The 18,569-nt window shown below is 38.5% G+C and overlaps 1 protein-coding gene and 2 long non-coding RNA genes across 3 annotated transcripts; 1 reads left to right on the top strand and 2 right to left on the bottom strand.

The window, feature by feature from the left end:
• Nucleotides 1–904: 904 nt before the first annotated feature.
• On the bottom strand, nucleotides 905–18,327 carry RAB12 (RAB12, member RAS oncogene family). Its single transcript, XM_083746819.1, has 6 exons — nucleotides 17,933–18,327; nucleotides 13,618–13,678; nucleotides 5,421–5,559; nucleotides 4,410–4,499; nucleotides 3,815–3,919; nucleotides 905–3,155 (listed from the first exon to the last, which is right to left on the bottom strand). Exons 1-6 carry the CDS (start codon nucleotides 18,165–18,167, stop codon nucleotides 3,042–3,044), a joined length of 744 nt encoding a protein of 247 aa, XP_083602945.1. The 5' UTR covers nucleotides 18,168–18,327; the 3' UTR covers nucleotides 905–3,041.
• On the top strand, nucleotides 5,566–12,200 carry LOC310848163. Its single transcript, XR_014566195.1, has 2 exons — nucleotides 5,566–9,475; nucleotides 9,508–12,200. It is a non-coding gene; the product is annotated as an uncharacterized lncRNA (long non-coding RNA).
• On the bottom strand, nucleotides 14,682–17,900 carry LOC310848164. Its single transcript, XR_014566196.1, has 2 exons — nucleotides 15,089–17,900; nucleotides 14,682–15,030 (listed from the first exon to the last, which is right to left on the bottom strand). It is a non-coding gene; the product is annotated as an uncharacterized lncRNA (long non-coding RNA).
• Nucleotides 18,328–18,569: the final 242 nt, after the last annotated feature.

Below are 18,569 nucleotides of genomic sequence, written 5' to 3'. Positions count from 1 at the left end.
TTAGGTAATAATTATGTGTGCCCTACCAAACCCAGTGGCCAATTCCTTCCACACTGAAGTTCTCCTGCCAAATTAGGTTATTCCAAGGTACAATTAACACCTAGTTAAGGAAGGGAAAGCACTCAGCTACCACAAATGAAATTTGCTAGACAAGGAACACTTAAGATTGGGCTGTTTTTACAAAAACTGCATACAAACAATTGTATTAAGTAGGATGCAACTTGTATTAAAAAAGTTCTATTTGGAGTTGTATAGCCCACTACTTAGTTAGTATCTTGTGTTCCTAGTATTTCTGGAATGTGGAACAGATGCATTTTGGTATACAGTAATCTAGTGTAACACTATGTCTAATTCTGGGCAAGAATGACTGTGAAAGAAAGCATTTCTCTTCATAATGGAATCACTATGGTTGGTTTTTGAAGATTTTGTTTCAGCTATTGTAAATATAGGACCTATAAGTTGCAATCTTATATGTACTTGTCTAGGGAAAAATCCAGTCAAACTCAGTTAGGCTTATTCCTAAGCAGACATGCATTATTAGTGTTATTATGAGGATTGTGCTGTCACTTGGGAGGTGATATCCTTTTCCTCTTTAGGACAGGAAATTAACATAAACTGGAGAAAATGACAATATTCATTGAGTATCTAAAGCTACAGGGAAATTTCTATGTATAAACAAAGGGCTGTGTGATCAGGCTTGCACATAAGTCACTTTTTATAATGACTATTGTCAGAAGACACAAATAGACATAAGTAGGAGAAAATGTAACTTCAGTGGAAATCAGGTCATCCCCTCAAGTTCTTTCAAAGTCATTTCAAGTAACCTAAAACCAATAATAAAAGATCAACAAACTCCTTGCTTGGATGTACAAGTTCCTGATAAGATATAAGCATTTATCTACACTTGTTTTCTTACATTTTTATTCAAGAACTGAAAGCAAAAAACAGACTTTTAAATACAGGAAAATCACCTAAATATTTGTCAAGTTTAAACTTACTGTCCCATAGGTTCCTTTCCACTGTTGTTGCCCACAGCATTATTACAAGCCCTACCAGTGCTACAAAAATGGCAAACTTCGCCTAGCCAGTACTCAATGATATTTTGTGTGAGAAGAATGACATTTGTATAGGCACGTTGTGGTAGCAGAAATAAGTATACATTTCAATTGTGCATCTTTTATTAGTTGAAACTAAAATGATCCAAAGAGGTATACCAAGATCAGTAGAAATATCATATATTTAACTGCAACCAATTATTTAACATTCTTAGTTCCTCCCTGAAACCTGAGGTCAAAATGCCAGGAAAGCCAGTGGAACACACTGCTGGTCAGACTAATTGCTTAGTATATAGAACAGAGGCTCAGGCACTGAAAAATAAACAGGAGGCAATTTGGAGTTTGAAAGCCAGTAACTCTTATTTTATGTTCCATGAGGTATCACTAGTTTTGATACAGCCTGCTGAGACACTTTCAATAAGCAAGTCTTACTGGCAATGTAGGATGCACGTTTGACTGGGGCTACAGTCCTAATCATTTACCGGAAGCAACTTTTGCTTCCTAATAAACATGCTTAGGATTAAGCTAGAAGTCAACACATCCAGTCTTGTTTTTATAAACTAGAAAGTCACTTTTAAAAAATTTTCTCCTAAAATGGTCCTTTTTGGCCAACATTTGATTTTTGGCATTCTAATAAGAGATGCAGTTCCATTGTCATTCATAAATACAAAATTTTATTGGCACATCATTAGTTTAGAACGACAATGCTTTTCAATACCACAACAACATTTAGGACACATCAAGTTATTCCAATATGTAGCTACTGGTTTACCACAGCTAAACTATACAGTGCAGTTTTAATAAAAGATATACCAGAAAGATATGGTTCACAAACTGATTCAGACTAAAAAAAAATCCTTTAGTACAGCATATTTGATGGGAATAAGCTCACCTATTAGAAAAGAGTATATTGTAACAAAGATGTCTCCCCAATTTGTTCAGACAAATACATATATATGAGACAGGAAATGTCTTGTCCTAAAAATGATTTAAAAAAAGAATGTGTCTAGGACAGCAGCAATGCCTTATATATATATCTATTTTAGGTTTCAAATATATCTCTGTTTTTTGTATCTTACAGAACCCGATTGCTAGCTAATTTATATTTGAGGAAACTAACTGTGCAAGTTGGCAATTCATTCTTTATAAACTGCACAGAATATAGTGCCTCCACGCACGCACGCACACATACACACAAGTGACCTAGCATTAAAAATAATAAATAATAAAGAATTGCCGGAAATGTCAATTGTGTGTTCGGGGCTCAATGCACTGAATCCTGCTGCTATACGATCTATTCATTTCAATGATGCTTGCATAGAACCACATATACTAGCCCTATTGAAATGAATGGTTTGTGTATAGCACCAATACTTGGCAAATTTCATTCTCTGGCTACAATCCTAGGCATACTTACCTGGGAGTGAGCCCTCTTAAACACAGTGGGTCTCACTTCTGAGCAATCATATACAGGATTGTGCTGTCAGTCATTTTAAAATGCTACAGTAAACACTTTTATTTTGTATTTGTAAGTGGGAAACAATGCTTCTTAGAAAGTCAAGCTTTAGAAAGTCAAAAATTTAAAAATTATCTTAGAAAAAGCTAGCAAAGCACCATATACTAGGAGAGGTTCTGTTTATATCAAGGACCATTACAACATTTATGTTCAGAATAAGTGAAGTATGGATTTAATTTCTTACATCCTAGGTTTGGGAGTGCTGCTTTTCCCAGCCAAATGTACAATATTTATAGCACTGGGAAAGGGGAGTGAAAAACCACTTGTGGGAAGGGCAATATTTAACCAGCTACAGCTGAATCCTACCCAGGCTTGCATATTTACAAATTAGTGTATAGCTCTGACTCTGAATCAAAGTGCAACAAGGAACTGCCACATGATTGTAAGTGCAGAGCCAGACAGGTGCTTCCTGCCCCCCTTCACATTTCCCTCCTCCAACTTATCATTTGCACACTGGATGAAGCAGCCGGTCAGCAACAACGGACATGAGGTCTCGGAGGTGGCAGTTCTGGTGGGATTTCTGGCTCTGGTTGTAGGGACAGGATACTGTTGGACAATTCGTTTCTTATAATATCCAAAGGCATCTTAAAATGGGGAAAAAATCTTGTAAGCAATGTCCTGCACAGAATGTTGTAGAGTCTAACACAGTCCAATGGTATAGCCTAGAAATATAAGCACTGCCACCTAATTTGAATTACGTGACCTAAATTCAGATCCTGGCATAATATTCATCGTTAATTACTTTAATAGGGCAAATAATACCCATAAAGCTCCATCATTCATTTTTAACACGTATAGCTCTGCTAAATCAAGTATCAACTTTTCTTATTGACAAACTATCATTACTGATGGAACTTAAAAGCATCAAATTTTATCTGGATTGTGCCTGCTACATTTTGGTGAGCTTATTGGTCAGTAGCATGAAATTTTGTCCTTTGCTCCTGGCCTCACAGCAACGAAACAAAACAACCCACCATGCTAAATTCAAATTATACAACCTCATTCCCTCACTGAAGCAAGAAGAATTACTGTAGCTGTTACACTGATACCAATTCCCATTGAAAGGAGTATTAAGTACCACACGTATGAAAGCAATGCAAAGTATTCTGCTGAAAAACTGGTTGTAGCAAATAGCCCAAAAGGTGCACTCTAGAAAGTAAATTTATTCAAAGAAACATTAACACAGTACTTTAAACAGTCAACATTTTAAGTCCCATTAACTTGCAGTATGGAAGCATTTTACCTTTTTTAGAATGTCATCAACCAGTTTCAGAAATATTTCATCCACATTAAAATTATCCTTGGCACTAGCTTCACAAAACCGCATCCCAGTTATTTGCTGTGCAAACTGATGGGAAAAATTAAGAAATCATGACATTTTTAGTCTGGTTCAAGAAAATTTCATTTGATCAAAAGTATATTTAGCTCCATAATAATTTAAATGATCCAGTTTATTTACTAGTACATTAGGATGAAATTAAACAACAATGAACAAATGCAAAATAAGTTTGAGAATTAATTTAAATATTCTGACTTGGATCTTATGATAAATAGGAAGATAAGCCAGTTTAAAGATAAAGAAGTTAACACAAGGCATTTTCCCCATGCTTTCCTCCTCATTGCAATCCCCAAAAAGTCAGGAGAGGTGGTGGTGCTTCTGAACTTTTAAAGAAAGTGAATTAAGATTATAGTAAAAAGGTTCCAAGGCATGAAGTTACCCAACATTAAAATTAAGATCAAAATGAATGTAATGTTAAGGTTCTGCATCGTTCACACTTCCACAGAAGCAATTTTCTATTTTCATCAATGCATGTTAATTTTGTTTCACCTTCACCTACTTTTTCTCCCTGTTGCCGACTGATCTCTCTGTCCACTTCACAGTCTAACTTGTTTCCAACCAGTAGTAGCTCAGCATCTTCTGAGGCATACTTGGGGGTGGGGGGTGGAAAGAAGAAACACCAAAGCATAAAATGGCATGTTTCCACTAGCTTAGGCCTTTTGATTTTAAATTTCAAATTGGTCAAAATGAAGTTATTCAGTCAATACATTCATAACAGTTCCAGGCTGTTAAGCTACTTGTTAAGGCAGTTTTGATCATTTCCCCCTTAGTTTAGGCTTCACTCTACCAGTACAATTTAGTAACTTCTTGATTATTTGAGAACTGTTGGACTGTGCAACCTCCTGTAACAAACACTGCAATACTGCTGAATAATGTTAGAAATGAATATAATCCTTATGTTGCACTGTGACCATAATGGTTTACATTGTTTCTACTACCTGAATATAGCAATTTCAACTCAAAAATTTGGCAGGATTCACCATAAGGTCTCAGGGTCAGTCACACCAATTTAAAACAAAACAAAACACAGATGACAACAATTTAGTCACAACAATGGGGTGGGTGCTAAAAATATAAACCTCAAGTGTCAAAGGCCAGGTCATAAAGGTGTATATAGTATCATATACGGCAAATGCACAGTTGAGACAAACATTTTTGTTTCAATTCTCATATATTATTAGGCAGGAAACACAGCTGCTGATTTAGTGTTAACCCTTGTTCAAGAAGCCAGCCCCTCTCTCACACCCACTGCTACCATTTACAGCTTTGTGCTACCAGTTGGTGTTTAGGTCTAGAGCTCTAAAGCACAGAGGTGGCTTGATGAGCTACGTATGTGGTGATGGCAATGAATAAGAGACCACAAAGCACTGCAATTAACCAACACTCATTAGTTTAGAAAAGTGGCCATATATCTAATGAATTCTCTGGAGTGTACTGCCACCAAGCCATTTGACTTTATTACTGTAAGTTTCAAAACCACTACTGCTTATTTTGAGAGATTGAAGCTTACCTTGTCAATCATTTTCATCCATTTTGGCAAATCATCAAATGTCTCCTTCTTTGTGATATCATACACCAATATAATACCCTTGGCACTTCTGTAATAAGCTGAGGTAATGCTGTTGAATCTTTCCTGACCTGCTGTGTCCCTGAGGAGCAGTAGGAGCAAATATTGGTATAACAATTTTATAACTTCACAAACTGCAATTACAAATTCTGACATTGCAAATTTCTACTGCAAGGAAGTCCATATACTGAATCTGTATCTTACTCCACCAAACAAGTAAGAACCACCACCAGTTTTATGAGCTTTTTGTCAAAGAAAAGTAGATGAACTCACAAGGATGAAAAATAGCTCTTGGCAGGATTAAAGACCCCCAAATGAAACATGCAAAGAGTTATCAGCACTTCCACTTTTACCACATACAGTTTTAGCAAGTATATTCAACTGTAAGGGTGAAATAATTCATGCATGCAATGGCTCTGTTCACATGTCTAAGTAAACCATACTTAATGATTCCCCAAACAGAGGATCATGGCTTGCTTTGCTCAAACAAACTGATTGATAAGACAAGAACAAACCTTGGCTAAACATCATGGCTTGTCTGGAGTGCAACAAACCATTATCTATCTGTTGGACAGAAAGCTAAGCCAGAGATTCTGGTTTGTTGTTCCTACTTGTGTTAGAGAAGGAGCAAAGTGGGAGCTACCTGTGTGTTCATGGTAAGCCATTAACCATGATTTAGTATGATGCATGAACGCGGACAATGCAATGATCACTGGGACAGGATCAAGTCATTTACTGCCATTTACTGTTTGTCTTAAAAACCAAACCCAAAGCACATGGATATATCTATGATGTCTCTCAATACTGCTCATAAATATATGGCAAAACTAAGTTTCCAAGACAAGACCCCAACATCCTACAGCCACACTTAATGTGAGCCTGCCAGACAAGTCACATACAAAATAGTAATTTCATCAGTATGTGACCCTAAATTATTAGTTATAAAACACATTGCTGTGTTAATAGAGATTAAACATTATAGGAACATAAGATGAGTAAAACTCTCTTAGTTCTGATGGTGGGAGCCAGTTGTCTCATCTGAGAGAGGAGAAAGAAAGGGTGCTCCCAGCTGGGCAAAGTAGCCAGTGTGACATCACTTCCACATCCCTTCATTTGGCAGTGTAAGGTAGTGAAGCAACCATACTAGCTGCATTTGCTCATAAGACCAATGATTAAGAAGAAAGATGCATTGAATTTAAAAAGGTTGTTGACAAGCTAGAACATCTGCAGAAGAAGGTAACAAAGATGATCAAGAGTCTGGAAACTAAGCCTTATGAGGATCGCTTGAAGGAGCTGGGTATGTTTAGCCTGGAGAAGAGGAGACTGAGAGGAGATATGGTAGCCATCTTCAAATATCTTAAGGGCTGCCACATGGAAGAGGGAGAATGCTTGTTTTCTCCTGCTCTTGAAAGTAGGACTTGAGTCAATGGCTTCAAGTTACAAGAAAGAAGACTCTGAATAAACATTTGGAAAAAACTTTCTAACAGTAAGAGCTGTTCAACAGTGGAATGGACTCCCACATGAGGTGGTGGACTCTCCTTCCTTGGAAGTATTTAAGCAGAGGTTGGATGGCTATCTGTCATGGATGCTTTAGCTGAGATTTCTGCATTGCAGGGGGTTGGACTAGATGACCCTTGTCTCCCTTCCAACTCTAAGATTCTATGATTCTAATAAATGTTTCTGTTCCACTGTACCTCAACCCCAAACATTTTTTTCACAATTAAGTGTCACTGGGTTCATGGGTTTATAATTCAAACACTGCTCAAAATTTTTGAAATGTTTTCATTATTATTAGGGATGAGCTTCTAAAAGTTTATTTATATAAAAGTAGTACAACAGACTGCCTAGGGAACAGAAAATTTTGATTATCAACAACATGCAATGAAAGAAATAATAACTGCCTTTCTGTTCACCACACAATTTTAAGTTTGTCAGAAGCAGCTAACTGAAAAAGACTCCATAGCCCTTCTGTCTGCAATGCTACAATGTACAAGTTAATGATAAGTCTACCACAGCGGCACCGGTCTGGTTTGCATGTCACACAAAGACAAACCATGGTTTAGCATAAATGTACAGGCTCCTAGAGAAGAGATCCCCAGTTGTTCTGCTGCACAAATTAGCTTAGCATGTTGTCCGAATCCAGACTCATTGCTTAGATCTCCCCATACTAACCCCAAGCTGTAACCAAGATTTGTCCTATGGTCTATGGCTGGTAGCTTGTCAGAGAGCCAAACCATGAGCCTGGATTTGGATAACATGCTAAGCCAAACTGGCTCAGTACAAAAGCAAAACAATCAGGAAAGATCTCCTCTCTGGCAGATGGCACACATTCACACCAAGCATGGTTTGGTTTAACATGACATGCAATCCTAGTCACTGCCACTAAGAGGACAGAATTAAAGTTGCCCCTAAAGTTCTTTATTTAAACAAATGCAATTATGCGAGATCTTCATTTAAAAGAAATAAACCTTGCATCTTTGTTCAAGTTGTCAGTATTAACAGAACAATGATGTATTTGCTCTCTACACATTGAATTAAAAACACTAATAGACACCATAGCATTGTCTCCCTCACTGTCTGAGCACTGGATGCAACTTTAAAATCAGTGCTTGCAATGTTACAGGTAAACACACAACTGTATGGAGTACATGGTTTCTCACACGTAAAGTATAATCTAAATGATTTGCAGACCCAATCTTGCTAACCTCAGAAAAAAATGCACTGTAAGGAACTTTTCAAAATGCACTTGGGATAGTTGAATATTCAATCTCTAGCCCTACGTGTGACAAGTTTCCTTTCTGCATCCTGAAGTATGTTTTCTGGTTCTAATAGTACCTGATGGTCACAAACTGGAAAAAAACCTGCACTAGGCAAAAAGCAAATACTATTCTTTCTTAGCAAAAGTTTATATTTAACAGCCAGTTCTTCGTTTTTTTCATGCAACAACATTTCCATTTCTGTCAAACTCAGAACCAGAGAATGACTGTAATGAACTGACATGGAGAGGGTCAATGTGATGTAGCTTTGAGTACAAAGGGCTCAGAGGTACAGTGAGAAGAAATGAACATAGTGTGGAGAATTTTAAATATAAGAAAGTTCTGTTAAAAAACTGTTCAGTTTGTAAGCAAACAGAATGAGGAGAAAAAGCTGGCAACTTACTTCTAACTGGAGCTCAGGAAATGGGGGGGTGTATCTCAGATGGCAGCTTGCCAAGAAATAGCTAGGCTGGTACTAAAGAGGTGATGATGTGTCTTGTGAGGTTTTCTGTTATGATAACTAGCAGAACTCAGCTTTTATAAGGGTCATTAAAATTTAGAAAGTCAAGCTGTGGTAGGTCATTTAGAAGATATTCCAATTGAATGCACTGGTTCAACGAGATGCAGAGAGAGAGCCTTGTAACTGATTAGCAGTTTCTGACAGAACAGAATGGAAGGGCAAGCACAGCACCGTTTTGAGAGGGGCTGAGGGAGAGACTCAGAAGAGGGTGAAAGCAAGTCTGAAGAGAGGATGGTGCTGAAACTTGGGAGATCCTTATGGCATCACATGGCCATTTTAGAAGAAACCAAGAAACAGAGCTGAAAGCTAAAGCTGAGAAGGTCTTAGGGAAAAGAAAGAGACATACTCCAGCATCACTCCTCCAGGAGCTGAAGCCGCATTGTCCATTAGTAGAGGCTGCCTAAAAGTAGCAAGGCCCTGGCCCTGGGTAAAGTCCTCAATGAAGCCTGTAAGGTATCTGGGGGTAAAGAGACTCTTGACCAGAGGGAAGACTTTAGGTGAACGTTAAAGGCAACTGCATATTTATTTAGATTAAGTAAGATAATTAAGGAAAGTTAATAAGCATTTCAAAGCACATAAAAGCTCTGTTTTTATATTAAAGAGGCAAATAATCCTATTATATTATGAAAAAAATAAATTAGTATATATATATTTGCAAAATATAAGTCTGTTTGTCTGTTCATCCCATGCCTAAACCCAGGTAGGTGTGTGTGTGTGTGTGTGTGTGTGTGTGTGTGTGTGTGTGTGTGTGTAGAGGTATGTAAAATATGATTAAAGGAAATTATTTGGTTATAAAAGGGATAAGGAAAGCAGGCTATTTTTTATGAATTTGTTTTAATAGTTTATATACCACTTAATATCACAGTTTCTGTATCTTAGATTTCTGTGGCAGGGATCCTACAGGTGATAGATAATGTATAGGTGGGCTCTTATACCTGGACATAACATAAAAAATAAAATAGAAAGGCCAAGTGGGTCCAGAGTGATGGAATGAGATAAGCCAGGGTTGGTACAGCTTCCACACTTAACACTGCCTTTCCTTGGTTCCTTTTTCCCAGCATATCTGGGAAATAATTTTGCTATTGCAGCTTCAGAAAACTTTCAAGATGGGCATGGCATGCCTTGAACAATTGATTTAGTCTTCACATCCGAAGAGGGGTTCAAAGTGCTGAAGGCTTCCCCCCTCGTGCCAAATATATCTCCTTACGGCCAAAGCTCAGCAACACTGTGGGCAGGATTCACCTAATGAACCCTGTCAGCAGAAGAATAGATTCCTGGCAATAAATTCCTGGCAATGCAGGAATCTTTGCCCAACATGGCGCTTGAACCCATGACCCTAAGTTTAAAAATAGACTTGTTAAATGCATTCACATGTTTATTGTTTTGTCTAGTGTGGCCATTGGGCTACCAGTAAAGTTTCATGGACACTTTGCTTGTATTGTATGCCAGGTATCACTTCAGCTTGCAAAGACAGTGAGTTTAAAAATTGCACGGTAACACTTTTCTAGTCCGCATCATAATAAGGAACATGGAAAGAAAGAGACTGTTATATGCAACTAAGCCTTCTCTTCCTCAAGACCCAACCTTCTAACAAGGTGACAAAGCAAACCAACCCTTAAGTTCCGTTCCTAAGTATGGAGATTATTCATTCTCTGTATACACTGAGCCCTGTTCTGGAAGATCGTGCAACTTCAAGAGACCTTTTCAGAGGGCAACCATTCTTATTTTAGACTTATCTTTGGAAATATTTTTTCACTTAAAAGTTTCATATATATTTCACAATTTGCATGTACAAAAAGGAATAATCACTGAACTCCACTTGAGCACTTCAAATTGAAGAAAAAACATGAATGTAGGATGTCAGCATGGGCAGCATGCATGCCAACACTACCATTCCTGATGTAAATGACACACTGTCTTGATGTACACTTAGCAGAGAGCATCTAACTCCTAGATATACCCTGAAGGAATGACATGGGAAATGAATATCTCACAAAAAGCTTTAAAAATATGTGAGCATGCTTAAAATGTAAATGAAAACACTTGAACACACACTTTAACTCTAGACTTTGTGGCATCAGTATTTTGTGACAAAGGGAAACAGGAAAGGAAACACCAAACTTTAGACATCCAGCTATAGACGCAGGGCCACTTCAAATGGATTATTTTCCTACATGGATAATGCATGCACAAAAGCAAACTTGCACACAACAATTCATACTACATATACTTTCCACAACATTTCCTATATAAGTTCCAATGGCATGGGAAAGGGTCATCTTTGAAGTGGCCCTTATATTCAAAATTTGTGAATTTCCCAAATGCTGAAGAGAAAAATACAAGTTCATTTTTTCAAATAGTGTTCAATTAGATAATCAAAACTGAAACAATTTGAGAAATATTCAAGATGTAGAAGTGCCATGTTTGTTTTTATAGCAACGAGAACATAAGCATGGCAGCATGGATTCTTTTAAAGCTTCTGCATGATCCCAACAGCTGATTTAAGTTCTTAGAAAAGCTAGGCAATGCTAGCAACTAATTAAAAATAGGTCAATGACTCCCTGGGGTTTTCCCCCGGGGGGGGGTGGGGGGTGAGGTTAAGACAATGAGATTATTATAGTGGCAAATGTTTGTTGGTGAAAGATGCTGAGATCAAACAAAAATTAAATTAGAGTAAAATGAATAAACATTATGCTATATTTGTATAGTAGCCAATAAAGCAACATTTTAATTGTCAATAATGTAATTTATAGGAATTTTACATCTGAAAGGGATTCCAAAAGTCATTCCCCTACTTATGCAGGAAATTCACTACCATAGCACCCCAGAAACGTGGGTATTTAGCCTCTGTTGAAGAAGTCTAACAAGCAGTTTGCTATCTTCCAAGGCAGCCTATTTCACTGTCAAACTGTTTGTATTGTCAGTAAGCACTTCCTCATATTTGAAAAAAATCCATTTCTCCTAATCTGAACTAACTGGGTCCTTCACCCTGGAGCAACAGAAAATAATTCTTCTCCATCATCTATGTAACAGCTCTTCAAATATTTGAAGAAGGCTAACATGTCACTTCTTAGCAATCTCTTCTTTGGGCTAAACATGTCCAACTCCTTTAACCTTTCATCAGGAATTGAACTCTAGATTTATCTTGACTCAAAAAAATCTTATAAATAACCAATCCAATATATTTATATAAGTGTGAAACACTCTAAGAGTTTCCCCATTCATTCCACTGGACACAGCAGACCATTGCACAGACATTCAATCTGTGTTCATTTGCTTTCTCCAACAAATATAGTGTGCAAAAGCGTGTACAAAGTACTCCTTGGTAGGAATAAAATCTTTAATAAATATTTTTGCTTACTTAAAACGTAGGAAATCTTTGATGCATCACAATCTCCATGGAGTGTTATTTTGTTAAGTAACATCCTTTTGACAGTTTTTTTTAAATTAATCTCAATTTATGGAAAATAATCAATGTCAGAACAATTGGTTCCTGTTAGGCATCCAAGTACATAGTTACATGTGACGAACACTCATTGAAATAAATAGGATGACCTTATTTTACTTAGGGCAGAATTTCAGATGTCTTTTCAGGATTTTTTTTTTTAAAAAAAACACTGAATCTAAGGAGGTTGCAGTAATGATTATTTTCACACCCAAATATATATTGGCACATTGAAATACTACATTACCTCGTATCGGCTTCAGTAGGCCCTGGCTAAACATCATGCTGGCTCAAGTACCATTCTGTGGCCATAGGATTCCAGATGGGGACACAGATGAGGAATGAAGTCATGCCAGTAACTTTCAAGTATTAGGTAACAGATGATACGAAAGATGCAACAGCAAATAACTCAGATGGAAGCAAGACAAACACATGGTGCGACAAACAGAGCTGATGGTGACCTGCCAAGAGGAGTTAGTAAACTGAATTCACTGCATCTATGCAAGAGTTAAATACTATCAGATTAGATCAGTGTTGCCATCTGAACAGCCACAGCCTAATTTTTCTACTACAAGTTATTAGCAAATCAAGTAAGTTATCTCTAATGCATGAAGTATTATTAATACACTAGGATAAAGCCATTAGCTATCTTACAGGATTAGGACTGTTAAGCATAGGTGGTTTATTTTATCACAACAGCAATTTGCACCACACTACTATGTATACTTCTATAGCATGGATGAACAGCATAAACTACTTCTGAACAATTATCCCTCATTCTTTGGATCTTAAAGCAATATATAACCCTGTTTTCATACATATATTTTTCATTAGTATCACTAATGGTCTTTAGAGCAAGCCTAATTTTCCTCATTTCAATTTTGGTGATGTCTGGATCAAATATTTGAGCACCAAGATCTCCAAATGCCATGGACTTCCCCAGCCCTAAGCACTTTTAAAGTAACATGCCAATTTTAAGATTGTATAATGATTTGACATGCCGAAAGACAAAAATTGGTGTATGTGAAGTAATAAAAAGAATAGGAAATTATTTAATGAAACAGCTAAAAATGCACTGGTGATTCTTGTTAGAAATGCATACTGAATATATTAAAATAGACTGTCTTCTTCTCATTGACTTTATATAAGCTGCTCTGGGAGCCTTATCAACTGAACAACAACATAAAAATGCTTAAATAAAAGTTGTAGGGTACATTACTTGGTTCCACCCCAAAAATATTACCTTATCAATTTGATACCTATTGCTATAGCTGTGTGAGGGAAAGGGAAAGGAGCAGTAGGTATATTAAAGCTAAGTCGTCTTATAACAGTTAATCATATTAGACAAGCATATTAAAACCATGCTAGAACACAAAACTTTAAAACATTCTCCTGGTTTTGGTTGTTATTTTTACTTACCAGATTTGTAATCTAATTTTCTTTCCTCTTAGCTCTACTGTTTTGATTTTAAAATCAACACCTATAAATAAAATACAGTAAACAAAAAAGGAGGAATAAGCAGTAAAAGCAACACAGGTATGATTTAGTTTAATTTAGTACCTGTTCATATTTACGTAACGTAAGAAGGTGGACTTGTACCAATTAAAGACACAAGGAGGAGACAAAGAACGGATATTTTTTATAAGCACTCCACATGAACTTATCTAGTATGCTACCACCAAAAATATTTTCAACAAGGGGAAAGGTTGGGGTTATTTTTTTTTAATTACTCAATTATTTCCTAGGAACCACCAGAAGTTCTATTTTTTTAAAAAAAGGATCCCCATCAGTTATTGCATTTTAATAGTTCTGTTTGCTTCAGCCTTGTTATCGAGTGTGGGGATATAGCTAGAGAAGTTAAACTTGTCCAACCTCTACTTAAAGGAATATTTTTAAAAGTTCAGCCCCGGTCGTCGGGAGAGGGTCGCTACGCCACTGACATTGGTGAAGTATGTATATAGGTATAACAGCTTCCACTATACACATTTCATTGCACGTAGCACTATGACTTTTCCGTTTTTATACTGTAAACCACCATGTGACCCTCAGATGAAGGGTGGTATAGAAATTTAATAAATAAACAATAAATTTACTCCTGCATAACATTTTTATTTTAGAAACTACATTTGAAAATTAGGTTATTTAAAACTGATATCATTGGTGGGGGATTCATTAAATTTTATGTCCCAAGCTAGTCAATTGGGAAGTGGTAGGGAAAGGAGAGAGAAAAGAAGATAAGTTTGGTCCCATCACTTTTCAACTGGATAGTTTTCTTTCTGATTGTCCTATGTTTCATAATATTGCAGTACAGCTAAGCAACTCAAATATATGCCACTATTGATGGGTTCAGAGAATTCAGTGCTTTTCGATATACACTAGAATAAAATCTATCACATAAATTTAACTTCAGTGTGATTAGAGACTTAGAAATATTTTTCCTGCAGCCTGAAAAAACCCTTCAAATCCTCTAACTTTTTAACTTACTTTCATATTTTTCACAACTCAAACACACTCACAATCTCAAATATAACACAGAGCAAAAGTTATAGTCCAGAGTCAGAAGTAAAGTTTCAATCTTAAAATGACATCAAAAACGCCTACTTGTTTTGATTCTTCCGATCCTATTTCAGCTGTTTACAGCTTGACAGCTGATCTCTCTCATTACCAAACGAACACTCATCTACTAAACTTAGCTCTACCCATTAGTTCATTTTTCATTTTATTAAATCTCACAGATCGCTCCATTTTGAATAAAGGCTGTTCAGTCCTTTCCATGGTGCAATATGTATATAATACACTTAAAGCAAGGTGCCTTAAAGAATTGGTTGCCTGCTTATTCAGAAACAATTGTATGTTTCTTTTCTATACAACCTAGATTCTGAACATGAACCCTTATCAGAAATAATTGTCAAGAGTCAGTGTGGCCCTGGGTTCTGACTTGGTAAACAGCTAATTTCTTAGTTATTAAAATTGCTGGATAGTCTTTGACCTCACCCAGAACTTCAAGGAAGAGGGAATGCTTCACCTGAAGATGTTAGGAGGCGCTCTTCTTTATAAGATCTTTTTGTTTCAGATAAATGTTTGGATAGCTTTTTTGTGAGGCACTTGCTATTTTTAGTTGATTGAAATGGACGAAAGCCAGCAGAACAAGTGTATTTTTTGTCTATAAGCCATTTTGAGTGTTGTGGTAAGGTGACTCAGAAATGTCATTAAATTAAGATATAGTGGTAGTTATCCCTGTTTTGAAGTATATGTTGTACTTTCAGAGTTTCTGTAAAATCATTATAAATGTTTTCTAAATTCTCTACATGGTACGGCTGCTTTGGAGAACACCTACACTGGTTTATCCCACAACACACACCCATGTACATGTATCCAATAAGAAATTTACAGAACCATGGTTTATACCTGAAACTTCTGGCTTCATATCACTCAGCATGGAGCACAGAGGAAATGAGTGATTGCTGTACTCCAGATTCTGGGGGATATCTTACACATTTTTACTTTAAGAAACAATTGGGTTAACAGCCCAAACCAGAAGTCCCATGTCCTGTTCTGTGATTATCAGTCACCATGCACTGACTTCTGCAATCCTTGCTTCCAGTTTCTAAAATTAGCACACATGTTGTGGCTAGTAAGTTACTATTATATGTAACCAAGACTACAATCCTGTATTCACCTAGAAATTACTCCCATTGAACCTAATAGGGCTTACTAAGGAGTAGAAATACATAGAACTGAATTGTAAGTAATCAGTAATTACACCATCTTATTGCAATTAAATGTTGTTTAAATTACAAACAAATCATATATTAAATGGAGATATTCCTTTGGTTGACAACATGAACAGAGCAAACTTCCTTAAGGGAATTTTAGAACCAGAGTGCCATACGTTAACATTAATGTAATATGCACAGAACAGTATCTTATAGCTGAAGCTATTTAACAATTTGTTTGGACATGAAGGAGCTAGAAAATTAACTTAAAGCTCTGCTTATCCCTATTAAAACATTACACCACAATGATAAGGAGAATACCAATTAATGTCATAAGTTTAGCAGAATACCAGGGGTTCTTTAGAACTCAAGGCACTGGACAACCCTATAAACCAGGGGTGGGGAACCTGTGGCCCTGAAGCTCTTGCTGGCTATGCTGGCTGGGACTGATAGGAGCTGGAGTCCAGCAACAGTTAGGGACATAGGTTCCCTTCCCTGCTATAAGCATTCACACAATGAATAGCCTCACTAATTAAGGAGATTTAACTGCTGCAAGATTGTAGCACTGTAGGTCAATAAATCTTAATAAAGGATGCAGGTGGATTTAAGTAGCATTGCAGAAGATTTAATAAAGATTGTACCATCCATCCTAACAGCCAAGAAACTACTTTAAGTTGTTCCTTTGTAACTGTTAGATGTCCAGCTGTAGCATATTAGACATTTTATGTTCCACAAGGAGAACAGCTCAAGTTCAATAGTAAAACATTTGCTTTTCACACAGGAGGTCCCAAGTTTAATCCCTGATATATCCAGATAGTGCTAGGAATGTCTGTTGTCCGAAACCCTGGAGAGTCACTGCTTGTTAGTGTATCCCAGGAAGCTGTCTTATACAAGGTTTGACCATTTCTCTATCTAGCTCAGTGCTGTGTACAGCAGCCTCTCTCATGTTGTTGGACTACCATTCCCATCATCCCTGACTGCTGCCCCCGGGGATACTACACTTTGGGAAACACTGCACTAGTTTATAGGTGTGTTCACACTGAGGCCAATTCTGTGAAATAATAACTATCAAGAGTTTCCATAAAAAGTAGTTGAACTAACTGAAGGATTGTTTGTGGACTAATAGCAATGCAGTTACCACTGAAGAAGACTGTCTTGCTATTACTGTCATATATTTAGCTTTTGTTTACCACCACTAAGAAGGTGTTGGAGAGATGAGGTAACACTGTATAATCAGAGTTACTTTCATCTCAAATGAAAGGGAAGAGTCTCCCCTATCACCCTGGGTCAGGGTCAGATCCTGGGTAATAAACGAAGACTCTCACATCAGATCAACAAAACAGCAATGTCATGAGTGAAAACAGATAAACATTTTCTAATAATTAAGAACTCCCCAAACTGAGAAGCCACTAGCAGTAAATTAATCGGATGATGGGATACTTCTTCCTCCCTCATCACTTTAGCATTCTAGCAAGATAACTGGCTCTTTACTCCAACAACGCAAGTAGAATGTGCCCAGTGCCTGAGTCTCTACACACAGGTACACTAAATTAGTGTACCCCTTCTCAGGCAAATCTAACTGGAGGTAGTTTTAATAATACAAGTTTATCTTTGTCATCCCAGTAAAGGGCAGGAAAAGACTATTCACTCCCCGCCCTGAGAGGAAAGGAGAGAGCACTTCATCCCTAAAGGATGAGAGAGAGAGTTTCACCTGAACAAACAATAGCAGCATTGTATTTCCCAGCCCAACCTTACTACGGGGCTGCTTGCAGTTTCGAAGGAAAGAGGGATTTCACACGGACCGCAAAGTTATGGATGCGGCCCGGGTGTTTTAAGAGGCGTCTTCGCAACTAACGGGGTGAGGAAATGGGGTGGGTTAAGGAACACAAGCCCCAGGCTTAGAGAGCAACCCTAATTTTTAAAATAAGATTTGTAACGCCCCATCCCACCCTCCCCACGACGCCCCCGCTTCCCCCTGGAAGTCCCCTTATCAGCCCCGCCGACGGGCCTCACCGTACCTACGGTGGACTTGCAGGCCTCGCAGAAGGTGTCGTCCGTGAAGCGCTCCATCAGGCTGGTCTTGCCGACGCCCCGCGAGCCGATGATGATCACCTGCAGCTTGAAGTCGGCCGGGCGCGGCGGCTGCTTCCTGCGGCGGCCCTGAGGCCCCGAGAGCGCAGGGGAGCCGCCGGCCGAGCCCAGCCCGCCGCCGAGCCCCGGCCCCCTCCGCTGCAGCCCAGAGCCCGGCTCCATCCACTCATGCAGCTCGCGAGCCCCGCTGCCCACCGCCCGCTGCTTCAGTCAGGGCCCGGCCCAAGGCCCGGCTGCCCTCGCCCGCTACGTCTTGTCCCGGCCAGAGAAGGAGGAGGAGAAGCGGGGCTCCAGTCGGTCTGCGCCGCGGCCACCCGGATGACGAGCAAGAAGCTGCGAGCCAGAGACGCCCCGAGTCACACGGAGGGAGGCAGCGCCCTCTGCGGCGCGGGAGGACTCGGTGCGGTCACCTTGAGGGGGAAGCGGCCCGGACACCGGCGTCGGAGGAGGAGGAAGACCTTCGCCGCCGCCGCCGGGCCCTGAGGCTGGCGCGCTCTCCCCGGCCGAGCAAGGAGGCCGCAGCAAGGAGGAGCTGCACCCGCAGCGGCGTCACGGGGTGAAATT

The sequence above is a fragment of the Podarcis gaigeae genome (genome assembly GCF_964106915.1).
Source record: "Podarcis gaigeae genome assembly, chromosome: 7".
NCBI lineage: Eukaryota > Metazoa > Chordata > Lepidosauria > Squamata > Lacertidae > Podarcis > Podarcis gaigeae.
This window is presented reverse-complemented; position numbering and strand designations above follow the sequence as displayed.

Excerpts from the sequence above, each read along its gene's own strand:
- RAB12 (XM_083746819.1), bottom strand. The coding sequence starts at position 18,167 with ATGGAGCCGGGCTCTGGGCTGCAGCGGAGGGGGCCGGGGCTCGGCGGC. Across the intron at positions 4,500-5,420 it reads GGATGAAAATGATTGACAAG|TATGCCTCAGAAGATGCTGA; the intron begins GTAAGCTTCAAT and ends CCCACCCCCAAG. Across the intron at positions 3,156-3,814 it reads TTGATGACATTCTAAAAAAG|ATGCCTTTGGATATTATAAG; the intron begins GTAAAATGCTTC and ends CCCCATTTTAAG.